At 44.8% G+C, this 21,622-nt stretch overlaps 1 protein-coding gene across 5 annotated transcripts in view; it reads right to left on the bottom strand.

Moving 5' to 3' along the window:
- Positions 1 to 4,524: 4,524 nt before the first annotated feature.
- Positions 4,525 to 21,622, bottom strand: part of ATP2B1 (ATPase plasma membrane Ca2+ transporting 1) — a 207,982-nt gene continuing 190,884 nt past the window's right edge. For 3 of the 5 annotated variants that reach the window (XM_069764375.1, XM_069764373.1, XM_069764376.1), the window contains exons 16-22: positions 17,432 to 17,623; positions 16,722 to 16,935; positions 15,681 to 15,892; positions 15,342 to 15,449; positions 14,848 to 15,030; positions 14,422 to 14,508; positions 4,525 to 5,948 (exon numbers count right to left, since the gene is read on the bottom strand). In XM_069764375.1, coding sequence (XP_069620476.1) covers positions 5,637 to 5,948; positions 14,422 to 14,508; positions 14,848 to 15,030; positions 15,342 to 15,449; positions 15,681 to 15,892; positions 16,722 to 16,935; positions 17,432 to 17,623 — 1,308 coding nt within the window. In that variant the 3' untranslated portion in view covers positions 4,525 to 5,636. Of the gene's footprint in view, positions 5,949 to 14,354; positions 14,509 to 14,847; positions 15,031 to 15,341; positions 15,450 to 15,680; positions 15,893 to 16,721; positions 16,936 to 17,431; positions 17,624 to 21,622 lie in introns of all 5 variants that reach the window. The other 2 variants (XM_069764378.1, XM_069764377.1) reach the window with 2 other exon arrangements.

Raw genomic sequence — 21,622 nt, 5'->3', positions numbered from 1 at the left:
TGAACTCGGCGATACCAAATATGTGTAGGTTTTTTTTTTATTGTTTTATTTTGAATGGGGCAGAAGGGGGGTGATTTGAACTTTATTATTATTTTTTATTATTTATTTATTTCATAGTTTTAAACTTTTATTTTTTAGTTTTAGCATGCTTTAATAGCCTCCATGTGTGGCTAGAAGCTGGCATAGCCAGATCGGCTCCACTACATAGGAGCGTTGCTATGAGCGCTGTCCACAGGGTGGCGCTCACAGCAATCTGGCATCAACAACCATAGAGGTCTGCAGGAGACCTCTGGTTGCTATGCCGACGCACCGCTGACCCCCAAAAACATGATGGGGGTCAGCGGTGCGCACATTTCCAGTCGGATGGCCGGAAGCGTTTGTTAAATGCAGCTTTCAGTTTGCCTATTATTCTCATGATTTCTATGGTGTTATCGTCCTTCCGTAAAGCTGGAAATAACAATTTATTACCGTGCTGACAGACCACCCTCGGCCACAGACTGCATGGGGAGCCCAGAATCAGGAACTTCTCTTTCTATGGCATGAAGCATCCTCAAACTTAACACTTCAAACACAGAATAAAAATAAGAAACCCAAAACGGATTTCTACAACCCAGGTATCATTTTAATCGGTGTAACAGAACCACCCTGACAATGTTGGCTCTGACGGGATGATGTGGGATATTAGGGGTAGTAGTCTGGTGGCTTTGGCTGACGGGATGATGTGGGATATTAGGGGTAGTAGTCCGGTGGCTCTGGCTGATGGGATGATGTGGGATATTAGGGGTAGTAATCTGTTGGATCTGATGGGATGATGTAGGATATTAGGGGTAATAGTCCGGTGGCTCTGGCTGACGGGATGATGTAGGATATTAGGGGTAGTAGTCCGGTGGCTCTGGCTGACGGGATGATGTAGGATATTAGGGGTAGTAGTCCGGTGGCTCTGGCTGACGGGATGATGTAGGATATTAGGGGTAATAGTCCGGTGGCTCTGGCTGACGGGATGATGTGGGATATTAGGGGTAGTAGTCCGGTGGCTCTGGCTGACGGGATGATGTGGGATATTAGGGGTAGTAGTCTGGTGGCTCTGGCTGACGGGATGATGTGGGATATTAGGGGTAGTAGTCCAGTGGCTCTGGCTGATGGGATGATGTAGGATATTAGGGGTAGTAATCTGTTGGTTCTGATGGGATGATGTGGGATATTAGGGGTAATAGTTCGGTGGCTCTGGCTGACGGGATGATGTGGGATATTAGGGGTAGTAGTCCGGTGGCTCTGGCTGATTGGGATGATGTGGGATATTAGGGGTAGTAATCTGTTGGCTCTGACGGGATGATGTGGGATATTAGGGGTAGTAGTCTGGTGGCTTTGGCTGACGGGATGATGTGGGATATTAGGGGTAGTAGTCCAGTGGCTCTGGCTGATGGGATGATGTAGGATATTAGGGGTAGTAATCTGTTGTATCTGATGGGATGATGTGGGATATTAGGCGTAGTAATCCAGTGGCTCTGGCTGATGGGATGATGTGGGATATTAGGGGTAATAGTCCGGTGGCTCTGGCTGATGGGATGATGTAGGATATTAGGGGTAGTAGTCCGGTGGCTCTGGCTGACGGGATGATGTGGGATATTAGGCGTAGTAATCCAGTGGCTCTGGCTGATGGGATGATGTGGGATATTAGGGGTAGTAGTCCGGTGGCTCTGGCTGATGGGATGATGTAGGATATTAGGGGTAATAGTCCGGTGGCTCTGGCTGATGGGATGATGTGGGATATTAGGGGTAGTAGTCCGGTGGCTCTGGCTGATGGGATGATGTGGGATATTAGGGGTAGTAGTCCAGTGGCTCTGGCTGATGGGATGATGTGGGATATTAGGGGTAGTAGTCCGGTGGCTCTGGCTGATGGGATGATGTGGGATATTAGGGGTAGTAATCCAGTGGCTCTGGATGACGGGATGATGTGGGATATTAGGGGTAGTAGTCCGGTGGCTCTGGCTGACGGGTTGATGTGGGATATTAGGGGTAGTAGTCCGGTGGCTCTGGCTGATTGGGATGATGTGGGATATTAGGGGTAGTAGTCTGGTGGCTCTGGCTGATGGGATGATGTGGGATATTAGGGGTAGTAGTCCAGTGGCTCTGGCTGACGGGATGATGTGGGATATTAGGGGTAGTAGTCCGGTGGCTCTGGCTGATGGGATGATGTGGGATATTAGGGGTAATAGTCTGGTGGCTCTGGCTGATGGGATGATGTGGGATATTAGGGGTAATAGTCCAGTGGCTCTGGCTGACAGGATGATGTGGGATTTTAGGGGTAGTAGTCCGGTGGCTCTGGCTGACGGGATGATGTGGGATATTAGGGGTAATAGTCCGGTGGCTCTGGCTGACGGGATGATGTGGGATATTAGGGGTAATAGTCCGGTGGCTCTGGCTGACGGGATGATGTGGGATATTAGGGGTAGTAGTCCGGTTGCTCTGGCTGATGGGATGATGTGGGATATTAGGGGTAGTAGTCCGGTGGCTCTGGCTGATTGGGATATTAGGGGTAATAGTCCGGTGGCTCTGGCTGACGGGATGATGTGGGATATTAGGGGTAGTAGTCCGGTTGCTCTGGCTGATGGGATGATGTGGGATATTAGGGGTAGTAGTCCGGTGGCTCTGGCTGACGGGATGATGTGGGATTTTAGGGGTAGTAGTCCGGTGGCTCTGGCTGACGGGATGATGTGGGATATTAGGGGTAATAGTCCGGTGGCTCTGGCTGACGGGATGATGTGGGATTTTAGGGGTAGTAGTCCGGTGGCTCTGGCTGATTGGGATATTAGGGGTAATAGTCCGGTGGCTCTGGCTGACGGGATGATGTGGGATATTAGGGGTAGTAGTCCGGTGGCTCTGGCTGACGGGATGATGTGGGATTTTAGGGGTAGTAGTCCGGTGGCTCTGGCTGATTGGGATATTAGGGGTAATAGTCCGGTGGCTCTGGCTGACGGGATGATGTGGGATATTAGGGGTAATAGTCCGGTGGCTCTGGCTGACGGGATGATGTGGGATTTTAGGGGTAGTAGTCCAGAGGCTCTGGCTGATTGGGATATTAGGGGTAATAGTCTGGTGGCTCTGGCTGACGGGATGATGTGGGATTTTAGGGGTAGTAGTCCAGAGGCTCTGGCTGATTGGGATATTAGGGGTAATAGTCTGGTGGCTCTGGCTGATGGGATGATGTGGGATATTAGGGGTAGTAATCCAGTGGCTCTGGCTGACAGGATGATGTGGGATTTTAGGGGGTAGTAGTCCGGTGGCTCTGGCTGACGGGATGATGTGGGATATTAGGGGTAATAGTCCGGTGGCTCTGGCTGACGGGATGATGTGGGATATTAGGGGTAGTAGTCCAGAGGCTCTGGCTGATTGGGATATTAGGGGTAATAGTCTGGTGGCTCTGGCTGACGGGATGATGTGGGATTTTAGGGGTAGTAGTCCGGTGGCTCTGGCTGATTGGGATATTAGGGGTAATAGTCCGGTGGCTCTGGCTGACGGGATGATGTGGGATTTTAGGGGTAGTAGTCCAGAGGCTCTGGCTGATTGGGATATTAGGGGTAATAGTCTGGTGGCTCTGGCTGACGGGATGATGTGGGATTTTAGGGGTAGTAGTCCAGAGGCTCTGGCTGACTGTATGATGTGGGAAATCTGTTCATCTTTGCATCGGAAAGAAAAAACAAAAAAATGTTGTTTACCAAAAGGCTCTTGAATGAGTTGAAAATAAAATACTATCAATATTAGGGTAATCATTTAGTTAATTTGTGTTGCAAATCTGTAGTGTTGAATATATGATGTGAAATGTTTTTATGTGCAACATAATCATTAGAATTGGTTATAACTAACCACAGTTCGTTACTATGCCTGGGCAACGCCGGGCTCTTCAGCTAGTCACTTATAAAGCAGAATAGGACAAGCAATATTATAACATGACGTCTCACTATTTTGCAGATTAGGACAGATATTTTGAAGCACAAGTCCCCCGTAACATGTTCCACCGCAGATGCCATTCATGCCAGGGTACCATCCCCTGATAACGCCGCATATGTGGTGAAACATGTTGGGGGTCTCGTGTTGTAATATTAATTGTCCTATTCTGCTATATAAAGTGATGACACCCCAGGGTGGAAATCAACGGAAATATAGGCGAATACCTTGCAATTAATTACAGACAGATTAGGGACAATATTTTTATTTCCCATATGCATTTTTAAATATAAATTAACAATAAAAGTTTTATGGCTTGCCAGAGGGATTCTAATATGGCTAATTCACAATGTATTCCTCGCAAGCCATTTTCCCCCTTGTTCTGTTTTGGCTGACTAAAGGGGCAACAACCCAGGAGCTCCCTTCTTGCAGTGGCTGTATCTGGTACTACCACTCAATTAGACAGAACCAAGATACCCGGCTTAGCCATTGCAAAATGTACAAAGATGTAGTTGACAAGTCCCAGAAAAACCCCGTTAATGCTGGCAACACTGGCAAGAAAACATTGCTGCGCGTGCATTTAATAAAAGGGCATGTTTATTGTGTTTACAAACAAGTTTCAAAAACAAAAAGGAAAACATGTATGACTTTACTACTACCTAGTAGTATTTTTTTTCCAAAATGCCAACAGCCCCTCAAGCTGTATGAAGGTAATCTAAAGATTTATTAGAAAATCAACACGGTTCCACTCACAGTTCACCAAGACAGTTCTAAAACTAACATGTTTAGACAAACAAAAAAAAAAAAATTAAGAAGACTAATTTTTGATGTATTTTGATTTTTTATATATTTTGACGGAGATAGCAAATAAGATTTCAAGCAAGGTCCGTCACACATCGATGTCCTGCATTTCACAAATTCCATTTTACTTTGGAACAAATTTATAACTCAATGTTAAAAAAAAAAAAAAAAAAATTGAAAACCATCATGAATTTAATGCGTTTTCTTCTTTTAACAAACTAAGGAGAGGCCTTGATTTTCAGAATAACACTGTGGCTCATTTGTCTGAAGCATTAGTGTTATTTTTTTTTTCTGTTTGGCTATTAAATTTATCTACAATATTCAACAAGTTAATTGCAGGCATTATTTTAGAACAATTTCAATAGAAACACCCCTTTTTCTTGAAAATACAGCAGTGTTTAAAGGACATTTTTCTTTTTTTTGTTTTTCTTCATCTTCATCATCATATATAAGGAAACTTCCCTTCTATGAACAGGAACAAAATATCTATAAACCTTGTAAACAGATCTGTATCATTTATAACATAAATAATCAAATGAGCATCCCAGGGCCCCCGAAATCATAATAATGAGGATCAATATAAACTAGAGCATTACTAACACACTGTCCAGGCCAATGATTCTTAGTGTAACGGATGTTCTGCAGGTCACTTTTGCTGGGTTACGATGGATCAGTCAGAGGTCCTCCCAATAAGCCCATCCCTTTCCTTCCCGAGAAAAGCACCCTCAGTCTGGCAGAAAGCATTTTTTTAAAAAAATAAATCTACATTCATACAAGTGTGTCTTCATTTGAAGTCCATAAGGCAGGCTCGCTCACCTGCCGCTCGCAATGTGTGAAAAGGACCCAGTGTTCTTTGCAAATCAGCTAGAATCGTAACATTCGGCTTACAATCAGAGTGAAGTCTCCAGACTATGTAGTGGACTGCCTGGGGATGAAGAGGTAGCTGACTTGTTCGGTTCTATTGTAAGATGTATTCCACTATCAACCGCATTGTTATTTTTATTTGGAGAGGGTGGTGGAGTAGAGTGACGTTTGGTGGGAGCATCATCTTCTGCGTCTGTGTCATCAATGAGCGGAATATGAGGCTCAGAGTCTTCTATTCTAAACTCCGGGTGTGTCATGAAATTGTGGATCGAGCTTCGCGACTCAGGTTTTTCCAGTCCTTCGTAGAGAGAACTACGAAATGCATTCACCACTCGAATCTGAAGGTCACAAGGCAAGAGAAAGGAAAACCGATTAAACAGCAGAAGGCACGTGTGCGTGGATATGGGTTTTATGTGAACGCACAAATACTAAACAATGAACTTAGACTGTGCAAAATGCAGTGTGGACTTGCAACATACTGGAAAAAAAAAATCAAAGGAATAAAAAACATGTTGGTCAATATAGACTGATGGTTTGTGGCGGGTAACGTATGTGAAGTCTTTAGCACGGCAATAGTCAGGCGCTATCCCATTCTATTCAATTAGGCAAGTTGGCGCTGCAAAAATATTTGAGAGTGTGTGCAAAAAATGGGCAATATGTCTTTTCACAAATACATTTAGGGAAAAAAAAAAATACAAAAACCATTAGCAGAACAGGTAAACCAATTCTCATGCCAGGAATTAGGATACCCACTATGAAGCCAGGCATACGTAAGCTGAATGGTACAATGAGCTTGAAGCTGCAGAAAACCATGCAGAAAGCAAACAATTACTGTAAAATACCTCACACGTTTAAATATTCGAGTATATACTGGTTTTGCTTTTACCAAATCTCCTAACAGTTACACAAATGTGGATATTGGTGATTCTTTTCCCCCAGGTAGGAAACAGAAAAGTGAAGACACAAAACAAGGCTACTCTATGAAGAGGTGATGGTGTAGATGCCAGCACACGGGAACAAACGGGCACAATATAGGATTTACATTTTGTGTGTGTCCATAATGAAGACAACTTTCTAAAAGGAACATTGTCAGTCACAGCGACTAGCCCACCCTGGGTGACGGCAGATCTGCCAAGACAGAAAATTGGTTCTGCCACTGTCATGTCTGGCTCAGTACTGCCAGGCGTACAAGCTAAAGTGGCAAATACTGAAATGAGTAACGCAATACAGTTGTGTTAGGGATAGGTGTGAGGAGCAGGACAGAAAAATCATTGAGGAGATTGTGTCTCTGAACTAAAGGTACCGTCACACTTAGCGACGCTGCAGCGATACCGACAACGATCCGGATCGCTGCAGCGTCGCTGTTTGGTCGCTGGAGAGCTGTCACACAGACAGCTCTCCAGCGACCAACGATCCCGAGGTCCCCGGTAACCAGGGTAAACATCGGGTAACTAAGCGCAGGGCCGCGCTTAGTAACCCGATGTTTACCCTGGTTACCATCGTTAAAGTAAAAAAAAAACAAAAGCTACATACTTACCTACTGCTGTCTGTCCCCGGCGCTTTGCTTCTCTGCTCTGGCTGTGAGCGCCGGGCAGCCGGAAAGCAGAGCGGTGACGTCACCGCTCTGCTTTCCGGCCGCTGTGCTGGAAGTGGAAGGACTCTTCTCTCACATTAGAAGGATCCGGGTAGAATGAGGGCAAATCTGCTCCGTAGAAGCGTCACCTCTCTCTGCCCATGATGTTGACACCGACCGTGTAGAATGGGCCTTCAGTGATGGAGGAGGTGGTAGATTCTGGGATGAGTATGCCAGAGATATGGCTTGTTTAATCCAGTTGGCGATAGTATTTTTTGTCGCCTTTCTTCCTTTGTTCCTTCCGGAGAGTTGAATGAAGAGATTTTGGTCAATCCTCCAACTCTCTGTTTGTGAAAGATAATATAGAACCACTCTGCGGACATCCAGAGTGTGGAAGGACTCTTCTCTCACATTAGAAGGATCCGGGTAGAATGAGGGCAACACTATGTCCTGACCTCTATGAAAGTCTGATGTTACTTTAGGTAAGAAGGTAGGGTCTAGACGAAGGATTATACTATCCGATGTTACCCTCAAGTAAGGTTCTTGTATGGATAGGGCATGTAGTTCTCCTATCCGTCTGGCAGAGGTAATAGCCACTAAAAAGACCGTTTTCAGGGTAAGAACCTTTAATGAAGATTGAGATAAAGGTTCGAAAGGGTCCCGAGTTAGACTATTAAGGACCAAATTAAGGTCCCAAGGAGGAGTATTGTTGAGAACTCTGGGACGGATTCTACTTGCTGAAGTTATAAAACACCTGATCCACCGATGTTTGGCTAGTTCTTGGTCAAAATAGGAGCTAAGTGCTGAAATTTGTACTTTCAAGGTATTGGGCCTAAGACCCAACTCTAGACCTTTTTGCAAGAAATCCAAAATCTTGGCAATATTAGGATGAAATGGGTCTGGAATATCTGGAAGATACCATGAGGAAAACTTCTTCCATATCTTGGCATAAATGGCATTCGTCACAGGTTTTCTACTGCTTTGGAGAGTATGAATTACTTCATCCGAGAGGCCTCTTGCCTTCAGTATTTCGGCATCAGAAGCCATGCTGAAAGATTTAACCTGTGAAGGTTTGGATGCAGCAAAGGTCCTTGATGAAGAAGATTCTCCTTCTGGGGTAGATATACTGGACCTTCTTGAGCCATGTCTAACATGGCGCTGTACCAACTTCTCCCCGGCCATGTTGGCGCGATTAGAATCGCCGTAACTCACTCCGATCGAATCTTCTGTAGAGTTTTTGACAGCAATGGAATCGGAGGAAAAGCATAGACGAGGTTGAACCTCCACGGGTGAGAGAACGCATCCATGCCCAGTGCTCTGTCTGCCATATTCAGGGAGAAATAAGTTTGCAGCTTGGCATTCTGACTGTTGGCAAAAAGGTCCACTTCCGGAATCCCCCATCTGGAAATCAGGGAGAGGAAGACCTCCTGGTCCAGACACCATTCCCCTGGATGTACATCCTTTCTGCTCAGGAAATCCGCCTGGGTATTGGCTGACCCTTTCAGGTGAACTGCCGAAATAGAGAGGAGGTGCCTCTCTGCCCAGAAAAAAATGTTTGAGGCTAAGGTTTTTAATTTCTTGAATCTTGTGCCTCCCTGATGACGAAGGTATGCTACCGTGGTCATATTGTCGGAATATATCCTGACATGGTGTCCCTGAACAATAAAGGATGCAGCTTTTAACGCCTCTTCCACTGCCTTCAGTTCTCTGAAGTTCGAAGAGCTTGCTCTGATGTCTGGAGCCCAGGTGCCCTGGAAATGGGTTCCATCGACTATAGCACCCCATCCCCTTTGGCTGGCGTCTGAAGTGAGTGTCTTTAGCGGGATCTGGTCCCAACTGACCCCCCGTTGGAGGTTCCGCAGCCGTAGCCACCATGTCAGGGATGTCCTGACATGATTGGGGAGGGAAATCCTTTTGGAAAGAGAACTCTGCTGTCCGTCCCAGGATGATAGGACATGAGTTTGGAGGACTCTCGTGTGGGCTTGGGCCCAAGATACCATCTGGATACAAGATGTTAGAGATCCCAGAATAGACATGGATTGTCGTAGAGTTGGAGTCTTCAGGGTTCTGAATGCTGTTATCTTCTGTACCAGATCGAGTTGACGTTCTCTGGGCAGAAAGGATTTCCTCAACTCCGAGTCCAGAAGGACCCCTAGGAACTTCTTCCTCCTGGAGGGAAGTAGGTCCGATTTCTCTAGATTCGGGATCCACCCCAACGACTTTAGTATTTCTAGAGATTTTGATAAGTCCGCCCTGAGGCGGGAAACTGAAGGAGCGACAATGAGTAGATCGTCTAGATAGGGTACTATGCAGATCCCCTGAAGACGGATGAATATAATGGCTTCTGTCATGATCTTTGTAAAGACCCTGGGAGCTGAGGCGATTCCGAAGGGAAGGGAGTTGAACTGGTAGTGTACTATCCCTTGCTCCTGAGATATTGCGAATCTTAGGTACTTCAGGAATTCTGGATGGATTGGGACGTGGTAATAAGCGTCCCTCAGATCCACTGTAGCCATCGCCCAGTCCTGTCCTATCAGAGGGATCGCTGTTTTGACCGACTCCATCTTGAACCTCCTGTAGGTTATTACTCGATTCAGGGGTTTCAAGTTGATTATTATTCGGTGTTTTCCCGAAGGTTTCTTGATCAGAAACAGGTGGGAATAGTGTCCTCTGCCTCTTTCTTGTTGAGGTACTGGGGAAATTACTTCTTCCTGGAGTAACTCTTGAAGTCCGCAAAGGAATGCGCCCTGAGGGCTGAGACTCTGCAATGAGGTTATCCTTATGTGATGAGGGGGAGGGCTCTCGAACTCTAATTTTAGTCCATTCTGAATAGTGTCGAGTACCCATTGGTTCGACGAAATGGAACTCCACTGGTTGATGAAGCTCGACAGACGACCCCCAACGCCCTGGGCGTAGTCACTGCTTATCCGGGGTCTGCTGGGGCTGGGAAACCAGGATGTTCCTACCTTTCCCCCCTTTAGGATAGCTCCAGCGTCCTGATTTGCCCTTCCCTTTGAACTCTCGCTGGAAGGGTTGTTCCTTTGAGGGACGAAAAAAACGTTTCTTCGGATTCCTCTGTTCCGGAAGCGCTTTCTTCTTGTCCGTTGCTTTTTCCAGAATATCGTCTAGGGCCTGCCCGAACAGATAGCGGCCCTGAAAGGGAATGGCACAGAGCTTTGTTTTGGACGTTATGTCCCCACTCCAAGACTTTAGCCATAGAGCTCTTCTGGCTAAATTAGAGAGAACTGCAGATTTGGCAGCTACTCTAACGGACTCTGCCGAAGCATCGGCTAGGAAGCCTGTAGCTCTCTGGAGAAGCGGGAGGGAATCTAAGATTACTTCCCTAGATGTTCCCTGGGTAAGGTGGTCTTCAAGTGTGCGGAGCCAACGAAATAGGGATCTAGCCACGCAGGTGGACGCAATATTTGTTTTAAGGAGATTGGTGGAAGTCTCCCAGGATTTTCTTAGCAAGCTCTCCATCTTGCGATCCATAGGGTCTCTGAGTTGGGAAGCATCCTCGAAGGGAAGGGTTGTCTTTTTTGAGACTCTAGAGACCTGCACATCTACCTTAGGGGTATCCCACAGAGAGACGTCTCCATCGAGAGAGAAACGATTCTTTAGCTCAGAGGGAACAGTAAGTCCCTTTTCGGGCGATTCCCATTCATGAAGAATGAGACTCTGTACATTCTCGTGTATAGGGAACCCCTTTAATTTCTTTGGCTTTAACCCACCGAACATCTCATCCTGCACTGATGGTTTCTCCTCCTCCTCCTCCTCAACGCCCATTGTCCCCCTGACCATACTAATTAACTCATGTATGTCTTCCGAGGAAAAATAGTATTTCTTACTCTCCTCTTTGGGGGTGGAAGTGGAGCCCTCATTCTCCCACAAATCCTCCGAACCGGAGGAACGAATTTCACCAGAATCTGAATCAGACGTAACCGTAGCCATCTTCCTTTTTTAGGGGGAGGTGGCGGAGGTAACAGAGACTGGGAAAGGGCCGATACTGAGGACTGAACTTCCTGTTTAATGAGGGATTTAATGCTCTCAAACAAGGATGGCTGTTCTGAGCGTAAAATTTCATCAGTGCAGGGCTGGCACAGTTTCTTCTTGTAAGAAGAAGGAAGCCTTGATGCACAAACACCACATTTCCGATCTTCCGATTTTGTCTTGGAAGATCTGTCCTTCCTAGGGGCAGAGGCCTTGTCTCCCTAAAAGAGAGAGAAGGAGGACTAAGTATATAGCACCCTAAGGAATACAGGGATAAAGGGACCTTAACCCGCTACTCACGGTAGGAGGGAGGACGCAGGGCTCGGCAGAAGCAGAGATAGGTCTGTCACCTTCCATGGTCAGTCAGTACTGAAGTCCAGTCAGTCAGACAGGGGGCCTTACCTGGAGGTGACTTCCAGGGTTAAATACCGTGGAAGCTGCGTCCAATCGTGTGCTCCTCCTCCCGGTCCCAGGCATAGGGGAGAGAACCGCCATGCCCCATCAGAATTGCTTTCCGACGCGCGTGCGTTCCACTGCTGGAACGCACATGCCGTGAACCGGAAGTTCGAGTACTTCCGGTTCGCGCGTCCACCGATTCCGGCAGGAGAGGAGGAATGCCGGGGAGCCGCGCGGGGACCCCGGCCGCACCATACCGCTCCGCTTTACTCCCGAAGGAGCGCGGGAGGAGCGGAGGAAGGGTCCCAAGTCCACATCAAGTGGGGAGACGGGAGCAGCGCCGCAGGGAGGAGGAACATCCCGACCCAGGCTGCCCGGCTAGGTAAGATCTCGAGTGCTCCGATCGCCGGCCACGGCAGCACTACCGCAGGACCTCTTCATGCCCCAAAGGGGACAGGAAAAACACTGGAGGTGGCAGGAAGGGGAGGGTATTTAACCTCTTTGTGTTTCCTGTCCCCCATTAGGGCGGGGAGACATCCTCCAGTACCGCTGTCGTGGAAGGTGACTGGAGAAAGGAGAAAATTAATAATAAACATTATAAGTAATATACTTACCTGTCCAGCGACGCATCCTCCCGTCCTGCTGTCTCCCGGCCGCATCTGCTTCCGGGGCCGCCTATTACCTTCCGGTGATATTCACTACACTCGGCAGTCTTTGGCTTTTTCCGGCAGTGTTTGTGCGGTGACGTCACTGCACGAACACTGCCAGAAAAAGCAGTAGAACTGAAGAGTGCAGTGAATATTTCCGGAATGTAATTAGCGGCCCCAGAAGCAGATGCGGCCAGGAGACAGCGGGACGGGAGGACCCATCGCTGGACAGGTAAGTATATTACTTATAATGTTTATTATTAATTTTATGTTTTCTTTTACAGGCCCTGGACCCAAACTGTAACACGGGTTTCCCATGGAAACCAGTATTCGGGACCGTGTTCGGGGTCGCCCATTTTTAATTGGGAGTTAAAGAAGCACTCCTCCCATCAAAGTTTTTATCCTCTTAATATATTGCAATAATTGCTTATTTTGCCTTTCTACTCAGCTAATTCTTCTCTTTTCCATTAGGTCTATGACATCAAATATTTAAAAACAGACTAGCTGAATCCTTCTAAGCTCTGTGTAGAAACAGAAGGTCTATTTTCCCTGCATGAGTCATTACTGCAGTTCCTGGCAGAGGAGAACGGACCAGAACAGAACAGTCAGAAGTTGAAGAGGCCGATGACTCATGCAGGTAAGAGACTTCCTGTTTCTACACAGAGAATCACCTGGGTAGAAGAGCAAAATGAGCAATTGCAAGTACACAGTGCTATATAATATGACCAATATATTAAAAGGATAAAAACTGATGAGAAAGCTTCTTTAATACTCACGTATTTTCCACAATGTGTTTCTTTTCTATAGGCTAAGCATTGTTTCTTTCCCAAAACAATCTCAACACTTTTAATGGACAAATCCTTCAACAACACATAGTACATCCAGAAACCGGTTACATAATATACAAACATTTACAACACACACACACATATATACCGTATATAGATATGTATCTATGCTTCTTAAGAAACCTTTACATAAATCTACATATTATATATACTACAAACAATTATGTAATGGTTCCTTAAGAAGCATCTAAGGCAAAATTATGTATCACGCAGCTTTCAAATTTACTTTGTGCTTTAGTCCAAGTTTGTGATCAGGAAACCACCTTGCTCCAGCTTTCACACCACTGCCGGTTGTCCTACAGAATACATTATACATGGAGGCAGCAGCACAAATCTAGATTCTGTTCAGGAGTACACAACGTTGCGGTGTGAAAGTGAGACTACGTCAGGCTTAGTCTCAAGGTTTTCAAGGTTTGCAAGAAGCAGAAACCTTGAAAAGACTGAGAAATTAAAAAGTTATTAGAAAGTTGGCAGTTGACAATGATTAAAGGCTACAGTCAGCCAATTTTTATTGATCCAAATAATTAAAAATGTAACATGAAACAACCATAGAAAGTGTGTCTCCTTCTCCTAGAGTTATGTCTCCATAGTAACAGACTACAGACCATTCCTGTGCAGTCGGAGAATGTTGCCATCCTCCCTGCCATCCATAACTCCATGGTAGGTTACGTTAGCAGGAAAAGCACAGGTAGAGAAAGGGAGATGTGGTTGTTATGGAGACACATTGGTCTGGACAGGAGCTGTTGACATTATTAAGACCTTCTAAAATTAAACAATTTTCAGAACAGCTTTGTTAATTACTATTCAGAGACCATGTAACTGGTTACAAAAGTGGATCCTTTCCTTGAAGATTTCTGAACATCAGAAAATAGCTTTGGAATTACCCAAGTGTTCCTACAGACTAACGTATAACAGTACATTTCTGCAACAAATGTTGAACATAGATCCTCAACACAACCAGTGGCCAAAAGCACACAACATTAAGTATATACTCGAACATTTAATAGGACAATTTTCATTTTCTTCACATACATCCAAATATAAGCAAAAATACATTGGTGAAGTGAACAAAAATAAAAACGTGCAGGATCTCATACTTTTAAGCTTGCATTTGCTAAGAATCAAACCAGTTAAATAGCCCTCTAAAATAAACACATGGGGTGTATTATCCTTGTGAAGGGAAAGCTTTATGAGCAGCCTGAACAATGAGCTTACTGAGGAGAAAATGAGAAACGTTAGGTGTGTGAATTAGGATGTGTTAATTTCATGCACTTAGGAACACACACTCACACCCCACAGTAGTAGAAGCGGTAGAGGAGGAAAACACTACATGTGTAGGGGTAGAAATATTTGTTACATCATGATGCTGGCTGGCGATGGAGGGTTGCCGCCTTAAAGCCCCCTGAATGGAACTTCCACTTTGGAAAGCATTCACTACATCCATCTGCAAGGAATCAGAGATTGTGACAGCTTGCTCAGCAAGAGAGAGAGAGAACAAGAGAAAGGACCATCCCATCTACAACAAAAAAATAAAAAAAGAAAGCAAAAAAAAAGAGAAAAAGGCACTTTATAGAGTAGCTAATAAAAGCAAATCGAAGAAAGGTAAAGGAAGATCAAGTGAAACTAAAGGAGATTCTTTCAAGCATTTTGAGGAAAACACACAAGGGAGAGATTGCGCACACACACCCCTCTCACATTTCAGTTAGCCCTAGCAAATCCGCAGCAAGCCCTTAGAATTTAGGTTCTCCCCTACATAGCCCTTCTCTCTCACCCATGACCATACCTGAGTTTGGATTCTGTTCAGGCCCCTAAACCATAAGATCTGACCACGACGCAGCTCTCTCTCCGCGTGGTCAATCTCTTCCACATCCTCATTAAGCTCCTCTTCTGGGATCTCATCCTTCTGGGTCCCATGACCTGCCTCCTTGAGGAACTTTAAACGACTGGTTGGTATTGTTGTCACCAGCTAAACAATGGTAAAGATCAGGTTAAAGCAGCTACAACTGTGTGTTACATAAATCACACCAGATGCCCAACCAACCACAATCTGAAGATGCATTATACAATATAGTACCACCTTTTCTTGTTTTTTTTAAATATACTTTTCTTTGGTGGAGACCAGTTTTGGACATTTAGCGCAAGCTAGTTCTAATGTCAAATTTACAGTCTGTACAAGAAAGCTAAACATTTAGGAAGACACTATACACATGTGCATCAAATCACTTCTTAACTATACAAAGGTAAATAAAGCGGCGTGCGCACAAACATTTACATTACCTGGCCCCAGAGCAATGTTCCCATACCCAGGAAAACTGACCACAGCCATTGATCTACTGTCAGCTCTGTACAACTAAAAGGCTTGCCACCAAACTGCACAATAACGATCTACAAGAGAAGACCAAGAAACATCAGCATTTACAGACACTATCACCAGCCACAATATGGAAACAAACGATAAGGCTACCGGGCAGCAATTATTTCAGTATACGGCCACCAGTGGAAAGATCTTTTCTAATAACTAGAGAGAAGCGTTAATAGGAGAATTCTGTCTAATGCATTCACATCTAAGGATGGGTGATTATTTTCAGAAACTGAATTCACAAGAATGATCCTTACCTGTATGATGAAAGTACCTAACACAATGCTGCAGAAGATGATATTGTTAAATATTCCTTCAAACACGTTCCTTTCCCCATGAATCTTCCTTGCATTGATTTCATTAAATAGCTGCATCATGACAAATGTGTTGAACACAATGGTATAGTGTTGGGACGGGGGAGCGTGGAGGGGAGCATTTCGCCCACTGTCAATATCAAATAGTTTTTCCCCTGCAATACAAATATGCATCATATATATCACCCATAATATTTCTATTAAAAAAGAATAATCTAGACAAGTCATTAAAAAATTGCAGTGCCACTGTGTGCATTTTAGCACTTTTTTTTTTTTTTTTTTTCAGAAAATGTAAGGTACCTGTCCATTCAAAGGCTATGGGACTGACTGCTATCTGAGCGCTGTACTTGGCAAACCCAGAGACAAGAATGGAGCTGTAGTGCATTTGCAAGGTCCAAATCTACTTAAGTTACGTTAGCTATGCTCTATCTCCACGACTCCCCATAGGCCGTACATCAGCTGCTCCATTCAAACACAGAACCCCTGTTCTCATGACCCCCGTGATCATACACTTACCACTTTAGGATTCTAGATTTTTACCACTTAACACAAAGTGAATGTACAAAAGAGAAATCTAAATGGCAATCAGTATTTGGTGTGATCACCCTTCGTCTTCAAAACAGCATGAAAGTATCAATTCTTCTAGGTACAGAAACACTTTTGGAAGGATCCTGACAAGGAGGTTATTCCAAACATCTTCAAGAACTAACCGCAGATCTTCTGTGGCCGAATCGGTCTCTGCGTGTAGATTTGATGATGCCGAGATCAGAGCTTTGTGGGGACACGTGTACCTAGAAGAACGGATGCTGTTTTGAAGGCAAAGGGTGGACTGGTAACACCAAAAAAATTCACTTTGCAAGTTAATTATAAATTGTGTTTTTTTTAAAGGCATTCTTACTTTGTAATGTATACATAGACACATTTTAAAGGGAAGAAAAAAAAGGCAAATTGGCACATGTTGCTCAAGTCAAGTACAGTACTTACCTACAAATAAAAGCGTGAAGACCACAACTAATTGGTAGACAGCATGACCTAAAATGTTTTTCATCATAGTACGAGATATGAGAGGCTTATTCCTTCCATAGGGTTTTCTCAACAACAGAGATTCGGTTGGGGGCTCAGTTGCCAGGGCAAGTGATGCAAAAGTGTCCATAATAAGATTAACCCATAACATCTGTACAGCTTTAAGTGGAGAGTCCTGTTAAATGGACCAGAATGCATACATGTATGAACACAAATTGTACAGTTACATTCAGTAAACGGACAGAAGCTCTTTGTATACAAAGTATATCATCCTGGGAAGAGAGGTAAGCATCAGGCACATGTGCACAGCATAGCTGTACATTCAGCACCTTGCTGGACCAGAGCCTGGAGGCTAGGCGTGCCATGCAGGAGGGTTCATACTCATGTCATTAGGAACATTTGATATTTATGGGACAAGTATTATTACTCCAGCAGTAATACCCTGAATAGCCCCCCGTTACTATGCAGCCCAGCCTTACGAGCAGACAAATATTACAGTATACTGGGCCAGCATTGCCTGATGGTTCACCCCAAATGTTAAGGTAACCTTATCTATCGTTGCTGGAGTCACCCAAGCTCCGGCACTGCAGCGTGCATTGTCATCTGTCAAGTGCTGCATATTTAATATGATGGAGGAGACGGAGAGAAAGCAGCTGAATTACAGGACTTACTTGTGTGATACATGCTCCGGTGAAAGCTACAATGACAGCCACTACATTGACGGTAAGCTGGAACTGGAGGAATTTGGAAATACTGTCATACACATTTCTCCCCCACATCACGGCTTTTACAATGCTGCTGAAGTTGTCATCTGTTAGAATAATATCAGACGCTTCCTTTGCAACATCTGTTCCAGCAATACCCTGTGTGAAGTCAAGAAAAAAAAAAAAAGTTATAGCTTCGATAAAACACGTGCATTCCCTCAAGCAACACCACTGATAAAGTGTGGTAAATTAGGTTTTATTAAAATCCCGGAGACTCCCGCCTGCCTCAAGTGCACTTAGAAATGTACTGAAGCACAGCGCCGTCCAAGTGATGCACTAAAGTCCCAAGACACCCAAATAGCAAGATATAGACAAGGACAAACAGGCTTATTCTCTAGTTCCAGGGCACTTCACAATATGGCAGAGGAGACAACAATCCCCAGACATCTAAAAGGCCAGCATGCACATAGCCAGACGTAATCACAACACAATCGCTCACAGCCTAAACCATAAACTGCTCTTCTCCATGTGTAGAAACGGATTTTCAGACAAGGTGGTATCCAGTGACATGGAAACATGATGACCACGCACAACAATCACAATTGCATAGCAGTAACAATACCGCAGCACACAAGTTCTTTACAAACTGGCAGAAACCCTAAGGAAGCCCACTGTTTATATATGATGCCCATATACATGACATGCTGTAATAGCGGGCTGTCCGTAGTAACTGGGATGTCTGGTCTGAACAGCTAACCTGCCCCTATACATCAGGTAGCTTTATCAACAGCGCTCTTTCCAAACGCCTTCCTGCCCCACTGCGCGTTAGGAGAAAACCGCTGCCACAATCGTCCCACATAGGCTTATCTCAGCAGCAGAAGAATAGGCTGCGGAAATTCTGCACCAGGACACAGCCTTCTCTCCCCCAACATCATCTGTTGTAGGAGAGCCAAGATGCTCATGTATACATTAGATGCTCCAAGGGAAATTGGTCAGGTGTGGCTGGCTTTTCTCTAATGTGTGCGGGGCTTTAAGAAGACATCCTACATGGGGGGTTATACAAAGCAGGCAAGCCAAATCCTAATGACATAATATACCCTTAAACTGACTTCTACGGCACAGTGACCTGCAGTAAAACTAAAGGAACGCTGTAGTCACAATGCTCTGTCTCTTCTACTTCTGGCTTTAGATCCAATATTGAATCAAAAACCGCATTAGAAACCTGTATAAATTTTAAAAACTGACTAATTTCTATTGCAGTCTGAGTTGCCATACATAATTACATTCCTAACCTTAAACATTTTGCTTGTTAAGTAGTAAAACGCTGAAGAACAGCATGAACAGTAAAACTACTGATGGCCACTAGATGGCAGTACTTTGGTGTCTTCAATAACAGTGCGGGCTATGTGCGGAAACCACTTCCATAGCTTTACATACAGGATACTGCAGGATGGGGTTGTGTTTGGCTACATGTCTGTCACTCAATAACGACATGTATGGGTGCATTAGGCACACAATTTACACTCACATAATGATAGTCAGGGATTGCAGAATAAATGCCAACTGCGGCCTTCTAAAATACAATTATGTGAGCTTAACTTGTATAAAAGTATAGCATTGCTTTAAGTGGCTCAGTACATCGTGTATCATGGAGCTATCCGGACTGTAGGTAAGCAACAGCATAAAATAATGTAGTGCTTACACCAACCATGGCCAGAAAAATCCAGAATACACAGTGTGGTTTATCTGTGAAAATGTAGACAGTAGAAAAGGGAAGATGCTCCCCAGGAGAGCTGTAAGCACAGCAAGCTGCTTGTTAGGAAGCTGCTGGTTTTTAGCCTTCCTCCGTGCCCACTGTGGGAACCTGGTAATTATGAGAAGCAGGGCGTAAGCTACGTTCTTTGCTTAAAAGGGAATCTGGGACATATATGACCTATTAATATGGGCATACAGGTGATAGAATGGTTAAACTAGTCCTACCTGTATGCCCATATCTGCAGTCTTGTTGAGAAACAGTCGTGTTTCTTTATACTAATGATTTCTTCCAGGCTCTGGGGCGTTCGGTGCCTGGAAGAAATCTCTGCCTCCTGCCTTTATTTGCGTACCACCCCTCCCATCAGCATCACAGGGCCCTGTAACATGCATTGGTGGCCCCAGATTGCTGCGCCTGCGCCCTGCAATAGCACGATTACACTCACCTTATCTGCCCTGCTATGGGCATTGGCTTCATTGTTCTTCTGCAACTGCGAGTCACTGTTACTACGCAGTGACTCTCCGTCCCTTGCGCTGAACAACAATGAAGCAAATGCCCACAGCAGGGCAGATAAGGCAAGTATAATTGTTGCTATTGCAGGGCACAGGCACAGCATTCTGGGGCCACCAATACACGTCACTGTGATGCCGATTGGAGGGGGTGGTACGCATATGAAGACAGGAGGCACCACGCACACGCCCCGGAGAATGGAAGAAATCATTAGTATAAAGAAATAAAAGACAAAAAAAAAAAGAAAAAAATAAAGGTTGTTGAAGTTTGATAACTTTCATTTCTCTAAGAAAATCCCCCAATTACTGACCTGAGCATAGGGGTAACAAGGGGAGGTGTACAGGGTAAAAAGTGAACAGATTCTGGCTTCCAGTGCAAGTGTCCTATGGTGCGAGGTAATTACATTACTTGTACGTGCATGGAAAGTCGCAGGTTTTTCTTCAGCCACCAGGTACGGGTGGTAAGCAGATAAGAAAATATGATGCTACAACCAGTACTTTAGCTGTTTTTGTTTTTTATTCCAAGTTTTGCACTTAGTTACCTTCATTTATTGTTTTGGAATCTGATTAAAACTGTGGAATGAAATAGAAAATAAAATCGGGAATAAAATTCCTTTAACATCATGGTGATAAGCTTTTCATGGTTTCAATCAAATCTGTTTTACAAGAAATGTAGCCAGGAAGCCTCTAAGTGCCCTAATGAAACATTTCCCTATATACAGAAGATGCTCGCGTTCAGCGGCCTCTTCCATTAACCATGTTCCCTGGTGACTAATAGACTGTTGTCACTGGAAGAAGCACTTGGTAAATTGCTCATGGACGGAGGCATTGCATGGTGCCTATTGAATCAATTAGCATCTGCGCATTATCGACGTCTGTGGTCCTCCAGGGGAAGGGGGGGAAGTGGCACAGGCCTGAGGAAGCAGGCTCGGCACCAGGGAGCCATAGGCACGCTGCGGTATCTTGCCTCTGCATGGTGCCACACAAGACGCCTCTAGTGAAGAACACGGCTGTGACTGTCATGGAGTATTCTGCAATTTATTGTCTGCTGCATCCATATGGAACAGTTACATCTAACAAGCAAAAGTGGGAGCAATACTAAAACATAGCTTAATATATTACAATAAAAAATGGTATCTTAAAACACATCAATATTACACGCAACAGGCAAAAACAACAACATATGTAGCTAACGGTTAGAACAATATTTAAGCAGAAAATAAGTGAATGTGACACAGATATATGGGTGAGATCCTTCCACTTACTGTCATATCTATCTACAGTGTGTGAATGTGACCACTGCCGGTTTGTCCATAATCTAGATGTCAGTTTGATACTATGTGTGAATTTGATCAGTCTCTTTCACTTCTTTTTATGCTTAAATATTGATTCTAATCGTAAGCCAATTAGGTTTGCTTTTTGACTGTAGTTACAGGTAATATCCCTATTTCTCCTTCGCCTCATTGGGGGACACAGACCGTGGGACGTCCCAAAGCAGTCCCTGGGTGGGGACAACAATAGATCAGGCCCTGTGTAACCGCTACTTACAAGTGCACCACCGCGGCCTGCAGAGTCCGCCTGCCCAGACTCACATCTGTGGAAGTGTGGGAATTATAGTGCTTCAAGAATGCATGCGGACTGGACGAATCCGCAAGCTTGCAGGCGTGCCTTGCTGACGCCTGGTGCCTAGAACCCTTGATAGACAGGGAGATAGGCTGACATCTAGCACGGAAGGACTCCTGGATGGTGAAAAGAATTCACCATGTTATCATGGTCGATGAAACGGCTAAACCCTTCCTGAAAATGTCAGGAAGCCTTCCTCTACCGTCAGGAAGCCCAAATAAAATGTCCAACCTTCAGAAGGACGCCGTCCTCAAGACGTACCTACTCAGAGCA

Source organism: Ranitomeya imitator, chromosome 4 (assembly GCF_032444005.1).
Source record: "Ranitomeya imitator isolate aRanImi1 chromosome 4, aRanImi1.pri, whole genome shotgun sequence".
In the NCBI taxonomy this organism is placed as follows: Eukaryota; Metazoa; Chordata; class Amphibia; order Anura; family Dendrobatidae; genus Ranitomeya; species Ranitomeya imitator.
This window is presented reverse-complemented; position numbering and strand designations above follow the sequence as displayed.